Raw genomic sequence first — 23,156 nt, 5'->3', positions numbered from 1 at the left:
TGCGGAGCCTGATGTGGGGCTCAATCCCATGACCCCCAAAATCATGGCCTGAGCCAAAATCAAGAGTCAGGGCACCTAACCAACTGAGCCACCCAGGTGCCTGACTGTGAAGAGTAAATGAGAAAGTGCACATAAGTGTCAGATGTGTGGAAAATTCTCCATAAATGTTAGTAATTATTATTTTTGCAAAGGTTGGCATGCTTAGTGTAGAAAACTCTGAAAATGCAGATGTGCATAAAGTTCACATAAAACACTCATGATTTCAACATCTCCAAAAACCAGTTCTACTTCTTTTTGTATATTTTTCAGATTTTTTTTCCTATTCATGTGAATTTACGCCTTGTTTCTTCTACAGAAATAGGATTATACAGCACATACTGTTTGGTAACTTTCTTCTTTCATGAACAGTATATCATGAGTAATTTCCAAGTCCTGAAAAATCTTTCTACAACACTATATCACGGTGGCTAAGAACCCATGCACTGATGCCAGAATTTCTGAGTTTGAACCTGAGTTCAAATCTCTTACTGTGTGACTTTAGGCAAAGAACTGAACTGCTCTGTGCCAGTTTTCTCATTTGTAATATGACATCAGTAATAATCTCTACTTCATAGGGTTGTTGTGAGAATCAGATCAAGGTGTATATGGTACTTAGAGCAGTGACTGTACATGGTAAGTGCTATGTGTCACCATTCTGCATGGCACACCAACTTCCATGGTAAGGATGTATGATCATTTGTTTGACCAGCCCCCTTTGCAGGATTATCTGGTTATGTCTAACCTGTTTTGGTTCTAAACACTGCAATGAATACCCTCATTAACAGGGTTCTCTGGGGGACAGAGACACATGTATAAGAAGTGGCCATCCCAATATCTGAACTTTTCTGTGACTCCTGCGGCAGAGGACCACAGTTCAAGACAGCAGGGCCAGCCCTGTCTGGTGGGCTTGGGGGATCAATGCTATTGAAAGAGGTGGGAATCCAATTTTCTTATTTGTGAAACAGGGTGTGATCACTCTCCAAGCTATTCTGAACTATTCTGAGCTCAGGTGAAGCTCAAGTGAAAATCTCAACCCCTTGCCCATCAAATGTTTGAGGAGAAGAGGAGAGACAGCCCTGAATTCTTGACTGGGCCTTGGTCTTTTGAATGAGAACCAATGATTTCCCTTCCCTGTCTTGCTCATCTGTAAAATGGTCACTGATCTCCCCTGGTTCCTGACTGGTCGTGGAGATATGGGAGCTGGAGGACTCTGTAGCAGGCAGGAGGTCTGCCTCATCTCTGCCCAGGGATGTGCCCTTAGGACACTAAAGAGCCATTTGAGGGTTCAGAGGGGGAAAGGCTGGCACTTGACTAGAGCCCAAAGGGGTCTTGGGCTAGGGTGGGCCTGGAAAAGCGATGGTCTGGCTGGAGCAGGAGGACTGAGAGAGAAGGTGATGGAGAAGGTCAGTCTTACTATGACCTGTGCTTGGGGTCTTGGCAAGGGGACCACTCTCATCACCCCACTCCAGCTAATCATCAGATCAATAAATCTAATCATCAATAACCATCTATAGGCACAGAACATGGTCTTTAACATCAAAACTTGATCTCATTCAGCTGTTCCTTGAGCTAAACTCCTCTACCAAGCCAATTGCATAATTTTATTTTCTCTAAGCCTCAGTTTTCTCATATGTTTCATAGTTCTCATATGGAACTAACACAACCTGCTTCTAAACATAGGGCTTGAAGAGTCTCCAGAGGGGACCTTGGCACAGAGTATACAGGTAATTCAATACTGGGTAGTTGGGCTAGAATCCAGATTGCTTCTTCTCAGACCATCACCCTGAGATTTTCTCTGTTCTCTTTCTCTCATATAGCTCTATGCCTGAAAGTAACTCCCAGTCACTCCTTACTTCTTCTACAGCATGGAATGTCCTTGTCAGGATGGTAGGCTAGAGGTGAGCTCCAGCGCCTCTGTCATCTTTTCCCTGGATTACTCACCTATTCATTCCACAGTGTGCCATTGCTCCGTCCTAGATAACAGGGACATAAGGACGAATGGAAAAGATCATGGATATGGCTCCATTATAACCTTACTGAGTTGACTGTCTCTCTCCCAGGTAATCTGGGACCTTGTAGTCATGGAGATGAGAGCTATTCAGATCTGGACCCCATGGAGTCTGGAGCCAAGATCTTACCATGTAATCTTCCTAATGCATTCAAGCCTCCAGCATATTGATTTAGGTCTTGTCTGTATCTTCCTCCATGAATCAATTCACCTTGGCAGTTGAAGCCTTTTTCTGCTGCTCCAAGCGGAGCATTCCATTCAGACCCTTTCACAAGGACGGGCAGCCTTGGTGAAAGTTTGAGCTCACAGAGTTTGTTATCCTTGGCCACCCAGTGTCACTTTATCAACATGCTGGAGAAAAGTGAGGGATGAAAAACAAGGGTACTACTAATAGTAATTGCTTGCTCTTACCTACTGCGTGCCTGGCCCTGAAAGTTCATTATCCTGTAAGCCTTAAAACATACCTGAGTGGAAAAAAGAGGTTCTAAGATTCTATAACTTGCCCAAGCTAGTAAGTGACCAAGCTGGAATTTCAATCCTGGTCTGAAAAAAGCAGGTACTCTTGAAATTTTTCTATACTGCATCTCTCCAGAGTATGGATCCAATCCCCCAAGAAGCTTTGTCTTTGGTGGATGAACAAGCCTCACCCAAGAAACCATGACTTAGGAGCAGCACTGGGCTGGAGATGCTCTGTGTGGGAGCAAAGGTAGGAAGGAGGGAAGTTAACGTTGCAGTGGGTTTGAGGACAGTGAGTAGATAAGGCTTGCTGGCTTGGGTAGGCCTGGAAAAGGAGACTGGGTTCCCAATGTGATAGCTCCGGATGCCATAATAAAAAGAATGGTTTTCAGGCACTGGAGGACCTTTAAAGATTTGTGAGCAGGATAAAATAATGGAGAACAGCAGATGAGAATGATGAATTTGATACAAATCACAAGTTCCGCCTTGGCAGGGGGTGTTGATGTAGGGGGTGATTACAGGGCAGGAAGAGGTCCACCCAACTCAGGGCAAAGTCAGATACCATCTGCTTCCTGGAAGTTTTAAAAATGTGCTGGAAGACCACCTCACAGTCCTACTGTTGGCACCTGGTTAAGTTGGTACAGCTACTTGATAGGAGATTCAGCAACCATCAGAAATATTTAGGAAGGACGTATATGGGACAATGTTTATATGTTTATATGAAAGAACAGAACACGGGACGCCTGGGTGGCTCAGCAGTTGAGCTTCTGTCTTTGGCTCTGGTGGTAATCCCCAAGTCCTGGGATCCAGTCCTGCATCCGGCTCCTGACCCGAAGGGGAGCCTGCTTCTCCCTCTGCCTGTGTCTCTGCCTCTCTCTCTCATGAAAAAATAAATAAAATGTTTTTTTAAAAAATAAAAAAAAAACAAAGAACACAATAGAGTTGAAGATCTAGTATGATGACTACTCTGTTCAGTAATAATAGCAGTAACAGTAATAATAATATCACCCATGGGGGGGAAAATAGAAAAGAAAAAAAAATTAGGATGCTGATGGTGGTCGTGTTGAGGTGATGAAATCCCCGGGTGTTTTCTTTTCCCTTCAGCTGCTTTTCGACAGCTTCCCAGTTTTCTTTAATGACCTTCCTTTTTAAAAAGAATCTTTGCTGTCTTCTATAATGTGATTTTGTCACTCCTGCGTTGCAAGGGAGTCACGAGAAGTCAACGAGCAAGTAGATGCAAGGCACTCAGCACGGTGCCTGGCACCAGCTCGTGCTCTAGGAGGGTTGGGTGAGAGGGGTCGCTGCCCGGCGACCCGACGTCCGCCGAGCCCGGCCCTGGGTCCCCGCCGCACCGGCCCCTCGCCCGGCACCGACGCGTCCCCGGACGCCGACGCTCGCCGAGTCCAGCTGGCGCGGTGCCGGCGGAGCCAGCCGCACAGCCCGCCCCGCGGACGTGGAGCGAGGGTCGCGCCGCCCCACCACCCCCGGCTGCCCAGTGCGACGTCGCGCGCACCCACGGCCCCGCCCCCTCTGACGCGGCCTCCAGGGGGCGGGACTGCAGAAGCCCCGCCCCGCGCCTCCTCCGATTGGCCGCCGCGCTGTCACCACGTCGCCCGGAGCTGGCAGGGTGTGTGTGTGTATGTGTGTGTGTGTGTGTGTGTGGTTTGCTTTGTCATTCGTACCCCCGTCGCGCGCTGACGCGGCCGCCCTGGCCGCACGCTCCGGGATCCGCAGAAGGGGCCCCCTGCGCTGACCCCGGAGGCTCCCGGGGCCGGGGGGGATGGATGCTGCGAGCCCCTTACATAATGACGCGACGGACTGGAGCACATGTCAGCGCAGAAACAGCACATGCCGCAAACCCAGGCCTCCCGGTTTCATGCGGTCCTAGTGATAGCGGGCAACGAATATACCGCGGTGTGCTCCAGCATGGACTATAATACAACGAAACGCAACCCAACAGTCATGAAGCGCACCTTCGCAATAAGGCATAATATAGGATGTTATATTTATAGGGCCTATTTATAAGCCTCTATTTAAATCTTTTCTGATAGGCCCAGGCGCGCACACAGGCACCACACTGATTGGCGCATTCTTCTGCCCTTCAAAGAGGCGGGTTCTAGAATCCGTTTTGCCTCAGCGGGCCCTTGGATTGGCCAGCGGCGGCGTAGCGGCGCCTTCGATTGGTCCCGAGGGCCATCCGTCGGAGCCGAGGAGGCGGGGCAGGCGGCTGGCTGGTGCTGGGGCGGGCGGGCCCCGGAATTGTCATTTCTTTGTTTCCGAAGGCGGAGGAGGCTCTGAGCCCCCCCTCCCCGTCCCACCCCCTCCCCCCGGGTGCTGGCTCCATGTCTGTGTGACCGGCCCCAGGGGTAGAGTCCAGGCCCGACGCGGGGCGGGCCGGCGGCGGCGGCGGCGGCGGCGGCGGCTGAGGTGAGAGACGGCGGCGGAGGCGGCGCGGGCACCCGGCCCCCCAGCGGGAGGATGAAGCGGCGGAACGCCGACTGCAGCAAGCTCCGCCGCCCCCTAAAGCGGAATCGGATCACCGAGGGCATCTACGGCAGGTGAGCGGCGGCGCCCCCGCCTCCGCCCGCGCGGGCCCCGCGGCCCCCGGCCGGCTCCGGAGGGGCCCGGCCCCGTTATGTAACCCCGACTAGGCCGCACGCCGCGCCGGGGGCTCTCCGGCGGAGCGCGGCCCGGGGGGCTCCGGCCGGCCCGCAGGGGTGCGCCCCGGGGGCGCGGGGCGTGGCGAGGGCCGCCGGCCGGGCGGGGAGGGCGCGGCGGGCGCTGGCCGAGGAAGCCGCCGCGCCGCCGTTGGGAGCTCCCCGGCTCCGCCGGGGGGAGGGGCGGAGGGCCCCCTCCCCTCCCCTCCCGCGCCCCCCGCCCGCGCAGCCGGGCCCCGAGGGCCGCTCCCGGGGCCGCCGGGCCTCCGCTGCCCCCCAGCCCCCCGCGCCCGGTGCGGCCCCGGCCTGGGAGTCGCCGGCCTGAGTCGGGAGACGCGTGGACCGTACGCGCTAGGGGAAAGGCGGACAAAAGTTGGGAGCAGGCGGTGGCCCCACGGCCCCCGCAGGCTGGGCAGGTGGCCACGTTGCCCCTACTTTCGCCCTCTACTTCTCTTGCGGGATCTCACACTTGGCACCGAGGGCTGAAGCCGATACCCCCTAATCATGCCCTGTGGCCTCGCTCCAGACTCAGAAGGAGCTGATGATCATTTTCTCGGCGAACATTATTTTGACCATTCTAAGCAGATAGTTTCCTTGTTTTAAAAGGGCTTCCCCCCTCGCCCCCCCCAAGCTCGCAATTTTCTTTTTCTTCCGAAAAAAAAAAAAAAAAAAAGCAGCGTCCCTTTAAATAGAAACTGGATTCACTGTCTGTGAGAGGGAGAAGGACAACAGGTTCATGGGGCAACTTAGTGACAATCGCAGCTTCCAAAGCAGAACGTGTGTGCGACCTGTTATTTTCTGGTTCGTCTCAGAATGTTCATTCTGCATGGTACTTGCGTTGATAAATGATTTCGGTGGAGAAACAGTTGACAGAGGAGAATTCTCAGCATGTGCATTTTGGCTTAATTGAGTCTTCGTGGTATTTTACAATTTAGCCCTTGTAGCTGTGGGACTTAGAGAAATATGTGAAGTAGCTGATGACACCCAAGCTGTCACTAAGCCAGTGACCAAGTCTCAGCATAGCTGTACACCTTGCACATGCTGTTGTTTACATATATGAAGATTGCTTTTCACAAGCAGCTGAGTGATGTAAACTTCAGGGGTTTTCTTTATTTCAAGTTTAAAAGCATGAAGCAGTCAGTCAAAGTATAAAGGTCTTGTGTATTTATCCTTATATATAGGTATATCCTTATGTAATGAGACATAGATCATAGGAACAATTCATTCATTCAACAAATGTATATACTATGTGCCAGCCCGTCTTCTAGCTATAAGGGCCAGGCCAAAATCTATGCTGAATCAGTTAAATCTGACCCTTTAAACTAAAACTGAAAAAGCAAAAACCATTTTCTTACAGATTTAATGGGTCCAGGGAAATGTCTCTGTAAGTTAAAGACACTATGATCCTTTAGGAAGGATTTTTGAAAATTGCCCATTGAAAAAGATTTGAACAACTTAATAGTGACACAAGAATAGAAAAAGCGTATTAAACAGAATTATAGATCAAGGGCTTTGAATGGCTGCTATTCACAATAACATATGATGTTATACTTTTACAGAAAGAAGTTTGGGGATCCCATATTGTTTACATGTGTTGTATTTTGACATCTCTTTGTATTTGAACAAATGATGCTGAATTTAGTACCTGCCAAGTAGTAACCACTCAATCAATGTGAGCAATGTGGAGTGAATTCATTGTCTAATGAAGATTTATTATTTTAGTGATGATTTTCTGGAATTTGAATTTTCTTACCCTAAAGTAAATATGCTATGCAAGTTATTCAGAGTTTTGCTGTAAAATTTTAAAACCCAGCAGCTCTCAAATCTGTTTACCCTTCTCTGTTTGGCTTTCTTTAAGTTAGATGTTAATCAAAGACCTAGATATATTTCTACCTGTCTTTCCTTTTGGAGTATCATATATCAAATCAATGTTTTAATTTATTAACCTGTTTCTTAGTTTATAATATGGAGTGTTGGACTAAAGAACAAGATCAGAGTTTTGGTTTTTTCCAGTTCTGTTTTAAAAAAAGAATTAGAAAATTGTCCTTTATTTCTAAAGCAAACAGAATGAGTGGGCCAGTTATAATTATGGTGTTTGACGATTTCTGAGTATCAAATTTCTGTGATCATCGAACTTAACTCTGTATTAAATTGTTTTTCATACCATTTATTACCCATTCTGTTTCTCAACATCTGGCCAATTTTGGTCTCATGAAACAGAGAGCTTTGTTTTTTTCCTGAGGCTCTTTTGGCAGTTTTGATGACCACTATCTACTGTTTCACAGCATAACCTTTCATGGACATTATTTTCATGTTCTCAGTCTGCACAACTTTTTGAGCCTGGGCATAGCAAGGAGGCAGCTGTGATGAAGAGAGCACTGGACTGGGGGGTTCAGAATCCCAGCTCTGCCACTTTGAGCCCCATTCTCTCATCTGTCAAATGAGTCCTGAGGACTAAAGGAGCTCATATTCAGTTTGTGAATCTATAAATTCTAGCAGGCTCTACAAATATTATTTAACATGCTATTGTTACCACATAACATGTTTAGTTTATTCTTTAAGGAGGCAAGAGAGACTATAAGATTTGTTACGTCTGTAAACAGAAGTTGTGTAGTCAAAACAAAGGGTCAGTTGCTGCTTGGTCTTGCTGAAAAAAAATCCTGTTGCTGAGATGCTTTTAATTATGGGATCCAATCCAGCAACTGTGACTGAGGTGATTGTCAAATGATATGATTATTGTCAGGGGCAAGGTAGAAGGAAGTTGGACATATCAGTATTATCTACATTTATGTATATGCCCATTGTTTGAAAATTGAAGTGTACAGAAATGTTATGTTAATCAATAATACTGATTACTATTATCAAATTAATAATCAAGAATAAGAGAAAAGAAACAGGAATGGTAAGTTTCTTTTATGTTGTTAAGGACTAAAATTCAACGTCATTTAAGAACGGTCTGGGCCAGCACAGAGCCACAGTAGGAATTCAGTGCTCAATAAATGTTGAGTGTGTGAGTTAATAAATAAATGAATATAAACAATTCATCCTACTCAGTGAAGAACCTGCATTGTTCAGGGAATTGTGGAAGACACAGGATAAGACATGGCTTCTTGTCTTCAAGGAGATTACAGTCTAGTAGATCATTATGATGCCTTCTTAAATTTGTACAGCGCTTTTGAGGTCCCAAAGAACTTTGTGTTCTGTTCAAGGAAAAATATTTTTGTTGAATTACATTTTAGCTTGCTATTTTAGTTGTTCACCTGATGCATTTTATTTTGCCCTGTGCTATTTTATGATGAAGTAAGACGGTCGCCACTGGGTCGCCAAGTGGGGGAATATTATTCTAACTCAAATGAGATAAATGTGAAAGAACTTTAGAAGTTATAAGGAAAGGTTATTAGTAAGAGAAAGCAAAATAAATGACTTGAACAACTTAACTGTGACATTTCCGAGGTCCTTGGGTTTTATGGCAGTGATTCCCTGTCCATGTCTGCCTTCACACATGCACCAGACACTCCCAACAGTAATGTCTAATTACATGCAGTGCTGCTCCAGGTGAGGTGGGGTTTGAGTGCTCTATAGTTTTTGAAAGCCTTAAGGGGATCCTCTGTGGTTTGCCCATCTCTCACTTTGCCCTGCTCCCCACTTCCTCCCCCCTGAGAATTACTGACTTTATAATGGGAAGATGGGAAAATGAGAAGATGAAGTGTGTTAAGTAGAAGACAGGTGCAGAGATGTTTATGTTTAAAGCCTCTGCAGTTAAAATTGTTACTTACCCAAGTTGGCATAATAGGCATTTTAAGTAAGGCACATGCATTAAGCTTCAGGAAACTGTTTTATATCTTTGTTACTGGTGGCGCCTCTTCACTTGTGAATTTATGAATACTTCCTGTTGTCGGATGCCGGGTTCTGCGTGTAGCATGCTGTTTGAAGCTTAGTGGTGCAGTACTATACCTGACTCTTAGATTTTTACAGCTTCATGCCTTCAGACTAGAGCTGAGGACTCAGGACTTCCCTGGTAGATATAATACCTTGTCCTATCTTTGTTTCAGAAAACCATTTCCTGGCCTTTGACTTTTGAAATGATCAAAGTTTGCATCCTTCTCAGCTTCCTAATTTCCTTTTTCAGACCCTAGTCTAAATAATCGGATCTCCAGAGATTTCACTTTCCTGCTTCTCCTGCCTCTTTAATTAAAGATGTTTCCTAAGCCTAGTTTTAGCCTCCTTTGGGCTATGCTTATTAAAGCCACTAGAGGCTGGCATGACCCTTGGCTGCCTTGGTTGTACATGTGTTCTGCAACCGAAACCCCAGACACCAATGTTGCAACCTCAGAGCTGAAAAGCATTTTGGTAATCTGGGGAGGCTTAACTTCAGCAACGCTGGACCTGACATGAAAGTGATAGATTCCGTATTGTTTTAGAGAGGTGCTGGGGAAGGGGTTAAGTTTTGAATAACCTTTCCAGTGAGGTGTTCACCTAATCCTTATATTTGCAGTTACCATGAAATGCCATTTAAACAAATCTGCCACACTGGAGTTTTGTACTTGGTTTTTGCCAGTTGTGTATTACCTTAAAAGAAAGGTACTTTCCTCAACTTACATTTATGATGATTCTTGTCTGAATACTCTTGGCAGTTTAGTTTCATTTGGTGTTTTGAAAATCCCTTTAAATTTCTGCTACGAGTTGAGGCAGGAGAATGAAGGAATGTGATCTAGTTCAGATTATTTGCTTTAGAGCTTCCTGTTTTATTAGTGATATTCTCCTTTTTTTTTTTTTAATTCTTGATGGCCTTTCTTGAACCTCACTAGATTTGGAGATTGATTTTAATGGAAGAATTAATAACTTATTATTTTCATTTTCTTGTTATTTGCCAAATATTCTGAAGCCAATTCCTATTTGGTAAGGACTTGTATTTCCATAGTCTTTTTCTTTGGCCACTTCTTTCTTTCTTTTTTTAAAGACTTCCTTTATATATTTTTAAAAGATTTGATTCATGAGACACACAGAGAGAGAGGTGCAGAGACGCAGGTAGAGGGAGAAGCAGGCTCCCTGTGGGGAGCCAGATGCAAGACTTGATCCCAGGACCCCAGCATCACAACCTGAGACAAAGGCAGATGCTCAACCACTGAACCACCCAGGCGTCCCAAGATTTTATTTATTTATTCATGAATGATGGGGAGAGAGAGGCAGAGACCTAGGCAGAGGGAGAAGCAGGCCCCCCTGCAGGGAGCCTGATGTGGGACTCCATCCTAGGACCCCAGGATCACGCCCTGAGCTGAAGGCAGAAGCTCAACCACTGAGCCACCCAGGTGCCCTTCTTTGGCCATTTCCCCCAGATCTTCCCTTTGGGGTTTTGTGTGTGTGTGTGTGTGTTTTGTTTTGTTTTGTCATTTTCTAGGTTACCATCTAGGTGATACTTAAGTGAGTATAACAAAAATATGTATCTTGTGGAGTCTTGGGAGTCAGAAATTTTAAACATGGTTAAGGCCTCAAAGTAAAATAACTGTAATTAGGTTACTTTTTTCCTTTCTTCCTACCTGTCATGGGGCTCAAACTCAAAACCCTGAGATCAAGAGTCGCATGCTCTGCCCACTGAGCCAGCCAGGTGCCCCTAGGTTACTTTTCTTGATGAAATTTAGTGTGTTCTTCTTTATATCTATATCCTTTCCTACATACTTTAAAGGATGTAGTTTAAAGATACTGATTACTTTTATTCTCTAGGTTTACTAGATTTGGATGTAATTATTTTACTTGGATTGTTTTCAAGAAATAGGTCCAGAAGAAAAAAGTTGCTTGCTCAACAAGCTACCTAACTATAATGGTACAGACCAACAATAGAAACACATATCCTTTGCTAGATATTTTTTTTTCCTCTTCATAAATTTCTTCAAGTACCCAAGGAGTGATTATTTCCTCAGTGTCTCTCACCTTTAGGCACACGGATCCTGGTAATGGAAACCTAAAAAAAAGAGTAATCAACTGTTAGAATATATTTGACATCTAACTTAACTCATGTCAAATTGGCCTCTGCTCATTAACCTTCCAAAATGCCTATCATTCCCAAGTTTTGAAACCCCCTCATAGCACTAACCTTCATTCCTTTGTTTTCCTCTGCTGCTTTTAAGGACAATGTACTCATGTTGAGTCATGGGATTGTGACATCAGAAATAATTTATCCCTCATCCATCTCTTCTGTTGCCTTTTTTTTTCCCAGAGATTTTGCATTTAGTAGATTGAAATAGTGCATTTAGCCCACTTTGGGTGTATCTGTAGACATCATTGATGGATTTACACTGTTTGAAATCCATTTCCTTAACTAGCACAGGAAAGGTGGCTAAAAACAGTCTAGCTCTGTTTTTAAATTATATCATTACTTTGTTCATCTTCAAAGCGCTTCAGAAAACCAAGTCAGTTGCTTAGTGCTAACGTCAGTATTTTGCCTATCTTGTAGTGAGGGCACTTGAATTATAGAGAGAATGCCATGTTCATGGTCAAACAAAATCTCCTATCTCAAATGAAAGAAATATTAAGGCTGGAGTCTTCTTACTCAGGTATAATAAGCATTATTTTCTTGCCTTGCTCTAGACCTGACAAGCTATACCTCATATTTTGTGATATTTATGACTTTTTCAAAAAATGAATTATCTTTTTATTTTTGAAATACATGTTTCTCTATTACAATGATCATTCTAGGAGTGTGAATTTTCCTGGAAAGCAGTCTTGAGTTGTCCCATCTTTTCTGCCATAGTTATTTTTGTAAAGGATATTTGACTTTAATTTTTTTCTATAAAGCTTCATAGTGTGTTTACACATTAAGTTTATAAATTTATGAATGAGATACTGAGGGTTTATTCTTTCATAAAGTACATCAGATCCTCATTTTTTAAAAACTTGGTTCTCTTGGAGAATTAAAGAATTATATAACTTGAATGTGTATGTAGGAAAGGATATAAAGAAGGAAAATAATATTTATTGACTATCTAATGTGAGATGAGAAAGTCCAGTGTGATGGATAAGCATATGGACTTTAAAGTCATATGAACCTGACTTCAAAGAATGTCCCTGACACTAGTTGTGTGACCTTGAACAAGTCACTTACTTACTTTAGCCCTCATTTTTCTCATCTGTAGAATGAAGATGGTAAATAATACCACCTACGTTATAGGACTGCTATAAGGGTAATTGAGATAAGTCACATAAAAAAAACTTACCATAATGCCTGACACAGATAATTGCTCATAAAATTATTTGCTGTTACTACTACTATTATTTTTTTTCTTTGTCTTATTTTGTTCCAGTTAGGGTATTAGCTTCAGTTTCATATGTGAAGAAACCAAAGTTGCCCCAGGTTTAGTTACTTGGTAGAGGCCCATATCTTTCTAACTCCAAAGTCTGTCCTCTTTCTGTTGTATTGTGCTACTTCATCATTTCTGAGTGATGTTTATGTGTAACAACTCATATGATACTTTCAGGCTATCTGCTACATATAGGGCAAGTGTCTTTATTTTGGTTTTACAGGTGAAACAACAGGTACCAGGAAAATTTTTTCCTTCTCAAAATGACAATCTCAATTAAATAAATTAAAAAAAAAAAAACAGTATAGATATGACAACGGTACAAAATGTGATTGGACCAGGATCTCTTGATTGATCAATCTCTTATTTATCTGTTGCTTTAAAGGATATTAGTGAGGGGTGCCTGGGTGGCTCAGTTGGTTGAACGTATGACGATTGGTTTCGGCTCAGGTCATGATCTCAGTGTCATGAGACCCAGTCCCACGTTAGTCTCACTGCTGAGTGTGGAGTCTGCTTGCAATTCTCTCACTCCCTATTCCTCTGCCCTTCCCCCCCGCCCCCACTCTCTCTAAAATAAATAAATCTTTAAAAAAAAATAAAGGACATTAGTGAGATAATTACTGAAATTTGAATAAGGTGTCTAGATCAGATAATAGTATGTTACTATCAATGTTAATTTCCGGACTTTGATTTTAAAAAAGAATACAACATATATAGGGAGAGAATGATAAGAACATGATGAAATGTTTTATCATTTGTGCATTCTGAATGAAAGATACAAGGGAATTCTTTGTACTATTCATGCAACTTTTCTGTAAGTCCAAAGTTACTTCAATATGAAGAATTAAAAAAAGTTAAAGTAACACATACTTGTTATGAAAAAAATGAATACGACAGTGTATTAGCATAATGCAACAGACCTTAATTTAATAGTCCTGCTTTGGGGTGATCACTGTTATATAATTTTTAAGTATTTTTTTTTCTTTCTTTCTATGTAAGCAAACTGAATTTCTTCCTTAACAAAAATAAGATTCTGTTTTACATACAAGTTTCTTGGCTTTTCTCCTCACTTAATGTCTTCTCCATTTCTTTCCATAGAAATGTATTCATTAATTTTTCTAGCAGCAGCACAGCTTTCCACGTAGAAATCACTATATTCTCTGCGGTCTCCAGACTCCTGTTTCTGTGCTCTTTCACCAGCACCCTGCAGCCTCTCTGCTCCCGGTTCCTCAGGTTTCTTTCCTGTGAGAGGGTAATAACTACCCTTCCTCTTTCACAGTTGTAAGGCTAAAATGAGATAATTAATGTGAAAGTATTTGGAAAAATTACACATACGATGTAAGTGTAAAGTGTGATTAGGTAGATGATTACTCCTGCTGAAGATAGGAAGTGTAATCCTGTGGGTTGTTCTCTTTCTCTTCCTGTGCTTCGGCAACATCCACATCCCAAACCTCACAGAGGCCACACTGTCCAAAGTAGTATGTTTTCTTTTTTTCAGATGAAAGTATTTTTGAAGCAGAATTTCTTAAAACTCTAAATTCTCCAGTTGTGTTAAGTTACAGTACCTGTCCTTGATATCTCTGTAGTCTATATAGTCCTTTGTAAAAACACCATACTACACAATTTTTTTAAAGATTTGTTTATTTTAGAGAGCGAGCATATGCGTGGTGGTGGTGGGGTGGTGGTTGGAAAGGGACAGAGGGAGAGAGAATCCCAAGCAGACTTAACGCTGAGTCCTGCTTGGGAATGGGGCTCGATCTCACAACCCCAGGTCATGACCCCAGCCAAAACCAAGAGTTAGTCGCTTAACTGACTGTGCCACCCAGGCGCCCTACCACACAATTCTTAAAAGCTCTTTAAAAAGATTTCTATTCTAGGTTTTCTTTATTCTTTCTAAATGGAGCATATTTTGCACTAGATTTGTTATTGCAGTGGCTGTGTGTGTGTGCGTGCATATGTGTGTGTATGTAATTGACTCTCAGTGGTTCTCTTGGCAGTCTACAGGAAGCCTAGAATAGAAAAGACAAAATAAGGAGTACCTTAGGTCTTCTCAGGAGTCCCTCCTCTCTGGATTGCACACCAGGATGCAGGTGCAGAACATAGCAGTGGGGGCTAGGCCATTTTACCTTGATGCTTGCATACAACTTTCTGTAGTACACAATTTCTCATTTTTGTCTCAAGACCTCTTTCTGTTCTTGGTTTATATGGGTAATATTTACCAATATTTACTGTATTAGAAATTAAGACACTTTAAATAATTATAAGCTGATATAAAAATAATAATAAATCCAGTAGAAGAGTGGTGTGGTTTTACATTTTTGCAGATTTCTTTCATGTTAGGTTCAATAATAGAAAACACTTTGAGAACCCCCACTGTAGGCTGAGCCAGTCAGTGGCAGGTAGGCCAAGTGGAGTGATAGTCTGGTACGCAGAGCAAGGCTGATTAAATTCATTTTTTCCTGTTGGAGACCAGAACAGATGGGGAGCCAGGTGCAATGGTAATCTTCAGAGCAGAAGCTGTATTTGTCCCCTTTGTTGATGTTGCTTTTTCCTGATACCCTTCCTTGTTATCTGTGCATGATCTCTCCATCTACCTTCACTTTAAGTGTGTACTTTGGTAATAGCTTTACTATAGATCCAAAACACTTGTGTACTGCAGGTCATTCATTCAACAAACGTGTTGAGTTTCTGCAGTGTGCAGGGTACTGAGGATAAAGTAGGCAACAAAATAGGCAGCTCTTTTGTTCTTGTGGACTTTACATTTAAACAGTTAATTAACTAAAGTACTATTTATTTATAACTGTGATTAAATGTTCCTATGGTACAGGATGCTGTGTGAGCATGTACTGGGTAACAGTCTTTACTGTGGGATCAGGGAGGCCTTTTTATTTTTTTTTTTTAATTTTTATTTATTTATGATAGTCACACACACACAGAGAGGAGAGAGAGAGGCAGAGACATAGGCAGAGGGAGAAGCAGGCTCCATGCACCGGGAGCCCGACGTGGGACTCGATCCCCTGTATCCAGGATCGTGCCCTGGGCCAAAGGCAGGCACCAAACCGCTGCACCACTCAGGGATCCCAGGGAGGCCTTTTTAAATGAAGTGATGTTTGCTGGGTGTTGAAGGCTGAGTAGTAATAGAAGTACTTCATTTGGTTAAATTGTACTTAGGTGGGGATCTGGTCTGTGATCCCCAGAAAGAAAAATAAGAAAATGGAATAATTAACCCTGAACAGTGTTCCCAGTTAAGGGAAGGAGAGTTGAGGTTTGGAGATAAATACTGATTATCTAAGTAGATGATGTTTTCTGAGATGTGGTAGTGGAAGTTCCATGAGAGTGAGAGATTTATATCATGGGCCAGTACGTCCCAAGTTTTAATGTGTGCACAGATGGTCTAGGGATCTGGTGAAAAAGCAGGCTTAGATAAAATAGGTCGGGGTGGGCCCTGAAATACTGCTCTTCTAAAAAGCTGATAGGTGATGCTGATGCTGCTGGTCCATGGACCACACTTTGAGTAGCAGGACTATAATTACACATAATCAGATTTCAGTAGAAATATCAGCTGGACAAGAGAGGCTGGATGAATATTCTAGAGGTGATGTGGAGTAGGGAGAGGTATTTGGTAACACAGAAGATCGCAGTTTCGGGTAAGAAATATCATGCTATATACTGAAAGCTAAAAGCAATTCACAGTTGCTATTACAGAGGTGACAGGAAGGCTAGGAATTGAGATAGATGGCCACTAGCACAGCCAGTAAAATATTCTACAGAGTCATTTCTGTGGTGAGGACCAAGTGAACTAAATGGCCATTAGTCTGCCTAGGGAAAAGGTCAGGTACTGAGGATTGATGGCCACACCATGATAATTACATGGGCTCCAGAAAATGATCTAAATGACAGCAGCTAGTGGTACTGGAGAGAAGGTGCACTTTAAAAAGAAAAATGTTCAGGTCCACTTCTCATTAATCATAGACGATTAATCCATAGGTGAAGAGTATTGCCAAATAGATTTAGGTTAAAAATGGTTGTAAATGGCAAGGGTAGGAATAGAATGGGGGAGGGGAAAGAAACTTATAGTTAATAAGCACTTTGAAAGAATCATCACCATTAAGCTTAATAATTGCACATGTCTCTTCTTAGTTTCACTGGCATCCGAAACAGAAGCTTATAAGACCATCAAAATTCACTATGTAATTCACTATGTAATTGTGGAAACTATCTTTTCATTGTAGTTATGCTTAAATTTTTTTTCCTGTTCATAATAGAAGTTTTATTTATTTTTATTTTGTATTGATACTTTTATTATTTAAATTCAGTAAGCCGACATATAGCAATCTTTAAATATTTGTTCAAGATATTTTATAGTTATTCAACATGTGTTTGGATCAGAGGAATAACATCAAGTTATGAGCCATGTTATGAACTGCATGTATAAATGTGTTTTATATTTAATCACATTCTCTTCATGGTTTAAAAGAAATATTGTAGAATGCCATAATAGCTTAAAACCTAACTTTCCCCCATTAGAATGTCATCTCTTTGGATTTGGCAAAATCTTGTGACCTTCAGAACATGGACGGAAAGGAATTAGGATTTCTACACTGATAAGCACTCATTTTTAGATTACTTTAAAATTTTTTACAGAAAAAAAATTTTTTTTTACAGGTACCTATAGAAGGATAATAAGAATTTGTTGTACAGAGGCCTAAGTGAATACTAAATCAGGCAACTGTTTTAAACTTTCTAGAACCCTGAAGGCAGAAATGAATCAATAGAATTCAGCACTAGTTCTAAAATAAAATCAACTTTTTTTTAGGAGTTGAGTAAAAATTATTTATTTATATATACTTAAAAGTGTGGTCAAACACATAATGTAAAATTCAGCATCTTAACCATTTTCAAGCAAGTGATTGTGCAACTAAGCTCTAGAACTCTTCGTATAAAATTTGTAAAATCTGCTTTGTTAATTAGATCACCTCTTGATTTTTAGAGGCAGGCCCACCTAAAAAGAGAGCCTGAGGAAAGTTGAGGGTTTGGCATATATTTGTGAGAGGTCAAGTTTCCTCAGATATCTGCACTTCTAAACTGTGACTTAGTAAAGCTGGGTGTCAAGGAACATAAAATGTACGGAAGCATTCTTTCTTTCAAAAGAAATCTATAAAGAGCTCTCTCTCTCTCTCTCTCTTTTTATTTTTTAAGATTTTATTTATTTACTCATGAGAGACACAGAGAGAGAGAAGCAGAGACACAGGCAGAGGGAGAAGCAGGCTCCATGCAGGGAGCCTGATGTGGGACTTGATCCTCGGATCACGCCCTGACCCAAAGGCGGAAGCTCAACCGCTGAGCCACCCAGGCATCCCAAGAGGAACTCTCTTAAAGTCACCAACTTGGGCAGCCCGGGTGGCTCAGCGGTTTAGCACTGCCTTTGGCCCAGGGCCTGTTCCTGGAGACCTGGGATCGGATCCGGGATCCAGCCCCACATCGGGCTCCCTGCATGGAGCCTGCTTCTCCCTCTGCCTGTGTCTCTGCCTCTCTCTCTCTCTCTCTCTCCCTGTGTGTGTCTCTCATGAATAAATAAATAAAATCTTAAATAAAATAAAATAAAGTCATCAACTTGAAAATGAGTAGTTCACGGTTACAAAGATGATCATTTACGTATTGCCTTCGGTTTCAATGATTGGGTTAGTTCAAAGTATTGAACAGGCTGTCATTCTTTGGATCATCCTATCTAAATAGTGCATAGTGCAACAGAAGGTTGCCTCCCAGACTGGGATCCTGCTGTGTCTTGGGAGCATTTGGGGCAGAAACAGTTGATAGTAGTCTACCTTTTCCACCTGGGGAGTGGTGACAGCTACACACAATGATGTACTTGCCACATCTCATTCACCTCACCCAGGCACAGCCCCTTGGGAAAAAGTATTCATCCGAGAAGTAAAAACATTTCCAGGCATGCCATTTCTTAAATGCCTTAGAAACAGGGATGAGAGACTGTTATCACTTTTTTAAAACCTACAAACTGTCCTAGAGACAGGGGGAAAAATCCTTTCAGTTTTAAAGCCAAGCAGCTTGGAAATCTAGTTTGAAATTAGATTTGTGTTCCTGAGTGCCTATGTGATTCAGCTGTTCCTTTTAGTAAAATATGCCTTGCTCTCCACTGGATCAGGGGCAGATTTAATGGGTGAGAATGAGGGCCTCAGCCTCATCTTCATCTGGCTAATATGATTCTGGTGAAATGGAACTAAAACGTGAGACTTAGAATGAAAGCCTGTTTTCCTCTGGTTTGCCTTGGGTTCTTTGACTGTATAGCAAACCTCTTAATCAAAAATTATTATCAAGCCCTAAGACCATCTACTAAGAGTTAGGATTAGAAATTGCCCCTAGTTGCAAATTATGTGTCATTATGCTTCTGTCTCATTGAGGGTCGTACCTATCTGTTTTTTCATCTTTTTAAAAAATTTTTATTTATTTTTGATAGTCACACAGAGAGAGAGAGAGAGAGAGAGAGAGAGAGAGGCAGAGACATAGGCAGAGGGAGAAGCAGGCTCCATGCACCGGGAGCCCGACGTGGGATTCCATCCTAGGTCTCCAGGATCACGCCCTGGGCCAAAGGCAGGCGCCAAACCGCTGCGCTACCCAGGGATCCCTGTTTTTTTCATCTTAAACCTTGTGGCTTTAGAGGACTCAGAATCATCCCCAGTGCTAGATCTTGGTTTTGTTGTCTACCGCTCCCCGCCCCCAAGTTTATGGGTTTTTTTGTAGCTTATTTTAATATACTTAAAATGGTTTACGAAAGTCTTTATTTTGTTGGTGGTGTGTATTCAAACAGCTAATGTAATCACATCAATTTTGAAATGTCTGTGTTATACAAGGTTCTAGCCCAAATCAAAGTGAATTTTAGGTATTTCCAATCTATATCTAAGAAAACCTTTTTTTTTTTTTTAATTAAATGCCTAAACTTAACCTGCTCCAGAATTGACTGAGTTAAGGACATAGAATTAGGGGTTTATTAATAAGGGTTTTATTAATCTGAAGGCTTCTATTAGTATTGTACAACTCATGAACTAGAAGAATGGACTTTGAGATTTTAATCTATGTCCTTACTTTGTTTGAGCTAGTGCAGTGGTTAAGTATGTGTCCTGCCTGGCTTTTCAAAGTCTGCTTCTACTTAACGTAAATCCAGAAGGAACTGGAAGTACACATTTACATCTTAGCTAGAGCAAGGCTGAGGTGCTTTAGGATTTTTTTCTTGAATGTACATTTTGTGCTCTCACAATGCATAGTAGTAATTGGCAACTCCTCCCTAAGTTAATTTCTGTTTGGGGAAGTAGTTTGGTTTTTGTTTGGCTAATGCAGGTGTATGCTACATAGAAAGGCAAGAAGAGAAAAGAGGGAAAAAGAACGCATCAAGCATATAAGGATGTGCATCAAGAATTTCAAAGACTCTTCAAACAGATGTAGAGGGTTAGGGAAACAGCACATTTAAAGCCTTTCAATCGTGACATTTTCTTCTAATGAAGAATAGCTGGAAAGCTGTAATTTTTGAGAGTATTGCAGTATTTTAAAGTCAGACAGCACATTTTAAAATAGTGGTGAAACAGATTTTTTTTCCATCTTAAGTGGAAATAAGGATTTTTGGTCATCATCTTACATCAATAGTTGTGGGTCTCAGAGCAAATGCCAGAGCTTTTAAAATTTAGGTGGGTTATAGCAACATCTCTCTATCCTTTATCACCATTGGTTTCATGGTATATGAAGACATTTTTTTGTCTCTTAAAACAGTGCAGTTTCTTTTTCCAGTGTTTCACAAATGACCTTGAATTAATTCTTTATTTTTATACTTTGCAGTACATTTTTATACCTGAAATTTCTGGTAGTGTGGGCGCTCGTCCTCCTGGCAGATTTTGTCCTGGAGTTCAGATTTGAATACCTGTGGCCATTTTGGCTTTTCATCAGGAGCGTCTATGATTCCTTCAGATACCAGGGACTGGTATGTTTATTAATATATGTTTTTCAAGTCTAAGGGATTTAATTTTCTGAGAAAATCTTCAGTAACTGGTGATTTAAAAAGCCCACTGATCAAATCATTATACTCCCCCCCCACCCCCCCACCCCCGCCTTCTACCATTGCAGGGGGAAAAGAAGGGGAAGACCTGGGGAGGGAAGCAGGGTAGTGAAGGAAGCAATAGTACCCAGTCCTACCCTGAAACATTTCTGGAACCCTGTTACCATGTTAGTGATTGGGTTAGAGACAGAGTGAGTGGTGGTTCTCAAACTTCGTGGTCTCAGGGCCCCGTTAAACTCTTCAAAACTACTGAGGGTTCCAAGGAGCTTTTATTTATATGGGTTAGATCCACATTTACTACCTTAGAAATTAAAATGGAAAACAAATTTGAATGTTTATTAATTCACTTAAAAATAACAAGCCCATTACATGTTAATGTAAATTACATTTTTTAAGTGGAAAATAACTATATTTTCCAAAACAAAAAAATTAGAAGATTGACTACATTTTTGCAAATCTCTTTAACATCTGGCTCAATGGAAGACAGCTGCATTTTCATATCTGCTTCTGAACTCCGTCAATTGCAATATTACATATCATGTAGCTTCTAGAAAAAGCCACCTTAGTCCTGAGTGAATGAGCATGAAAAAGGCAGATTATATCTTACTATCGTTATGAAAATGGTATTGACCTGGAAGACCCCCTGAAAGGATCTCAGAGACACCTGCACCCTTCCCCACCCTGGGAATCCCCAGACCATGTTTTGAAAACTACTGGATTAGAGCAAGGGCACAGGCCCAGGCTTGTTCCCTTGGCTGACCTGCAGGTTTCTTGTGTTCCATGGCCATACCATAAGCCTGGAACTCTTGTCCTCAGAAATCCAGAGCCTTGAAAAGCTGGCTTCAGGTTCATGTCCTCTTGGGAATACCTAGTGGTAGGTATGTCCTGAGAAGGGCTACATTATTAAAATCTTCAACATCAACATGATTCTTACTATCATGGTTCATTTGTGCTCCAACAGCCTGTTCTTTAAGAATGAGGCTCTTTAGGAATATTTTAGAAGGAGAGAGGAGCCTTTTCTGTGTTAAAATTCTAATTGTTTTAGGTCACCCACCTATGGAGTTCAAATGAACTCACTGTGATCCAGCCTCAGTTTGTTCTGGTCCAGTTCTTCCTCATGATTTGAGGACATAAATAGGATTACTTTTTAATGTTGGGTTAACCTCTCTACTTTTTATATGGTGGGTTTTAAATGTTTAAAATTTCCTGTTGTCACTAGCTCTACAGTTCTTGCATGACAGCTTCAGAGATTTTGTCCAACATGCTTTTGATAATCTGTGTTTGAAAATAACAAGTTCTAAGATATGTTTTTAATTTTGTTTTTTTTTTTTCCTTTAGGCCTTCTCAGTATTTTTTGTTTGTGTAGCATTTACGTCAAATATAATTTGTCTGCTGTTCATCCCCATACAATGGCTTTTTTTTGCTGCTAGCACATATGTATGGGTTCAGTATGTGTGGCACACAGGTAAGTCTTAATGGCTTCTTAGATAGAAATCTTAGATTCAAACTCTTAATGTAATGATTTCTTTGAATGCATTATTTGGAGTTGAGCTTAATATGGACATTTTTAAGTGGCCTTTTTCTAATAGGTTATAGCTTTAAAATACATTTTATATTTTTTTCATGATTGAATGAAAAGTGTAAACCTTTATGATTTGACATCTCAAGTGTAGGCATTTTAATGATCAATTCTCATGATGAAGATATTCTTTCTTTTCTTTTCTTTTTTTTTTTTTTTTTTTAAGTTGAAGTGTTTTCTATTTAGGTAGACTCTAAGATAGCCATGTTCCACATAGGAAAAATGTTCTGGAGTTTCAGCTTTGCAAGGAATGTCTGAGGTCATTTAGTTGAACCCTTATTTGGTATAAGAATCCCCGCAGCATCCCTGACACATAGTGGTTTAGTCTCTGATTGAAAGGCTACAGTGACAAGGAACTCAGCTTTTGGGGCAGCTGTAATAGAAAGTTCTTCCTGATACTAAGCCAGAATTCTCCTCCTTACACTTTTGACCTAGCACATCTTGACTGTTTGGGGGCTCATTTATCTCTTAGAAGATATAAGGAGGTTTCCCCCCACAAATATAGAGAAGTATACAAAACTTTTCCTTCAGATTCAAGGGGTCTGCAGACCATCCCCTCACGCCCCAACACTGCATCCCTGGTTAGAGCCACACCAAAGGAGTGTGGTCTCTCACCCACAGTTAACATTTCTTTAGAGATTTAAAGACACTGTTGTATCCTCTCAAGCCTTCTTGTCTGTAGGCACAACATCTCTGATTTCCTTAGCTTTTACCTTGTATGGTATTTGAAGCACTTTTGCCATCCTCATCTCCCTGATTCTTAGTGGTTCTCTTCATCAAAATGTGCTGTTTCTGGTATGTCCTGACTGGCATGGAGCCACACAGTCCCCTCCTTTCTTCCTAGAGCTGTACTTCTGCTGTCTCAAACTAAGATGAGATGAGATGTTTCCATAGCTCCAGTCCACTGTGAAAGCCTGAGTGGGATGCATGGGGATGTGAGGATTGGCTCTCAGTGTTAAACTTGTCTGCCAAGCTGCATGAAACCTGATTCTTAGACCCTCCCACAACCTGTAGGATTTTGACCACTTAGGGAGTGCCAGCTCCTAAAAGCTCTCTGGAG

General features: G+C 41.9%; 1 protein-coding gene across 1 annotated transcript in view; it reads left to right on the top strand.

Annotated features, from left to right (window-relative positions):
* Nucleotides 1-4,731: 4,731 nt before the first annotated feature.
* MACO1 (macoilin 1) overlaps nt 4,732-23,156 on the top strand; it is a 59,177-nt gene continuing 40,752 nt past the window's right edge. The window contains exons 1-3 of the mRNA XM_072750711.1: nt 4,732-5,061; nt 20,301-20,442; nt 21,856-21,982. Of these exons, the coding sequence (XP_072606812.1) occupies nt 4,982-5,061; nt 20,301-20,442; nt 21,856-21,982 (349 nt within the window). The 5' untranslated portion in view covers nt 4,732-4,981. The remainder of the gene's footprint in view (nt 5,062-20,300; nt 20,443-21,855; nt 21,983-23,156) is intronic.

Source organism: Vulpes vulpes, chromosome 2 (genome assembly GCF_048418805.1).
Source record: "Vulpes vulpes isolate BD-2025 chromosome 2, VulVul3, whole genome shotgun sequence".
NCBI classification, from domain to species: domain Eukaryota; kingdom Metazoa; phylum Chordata; class Mammalia; order Carnivora; family Canidae; genus Vulpes; species Vulpes vulpes.
This window is presented reverse-complemented; position numbering and strand designations above follow the sequence as displayed.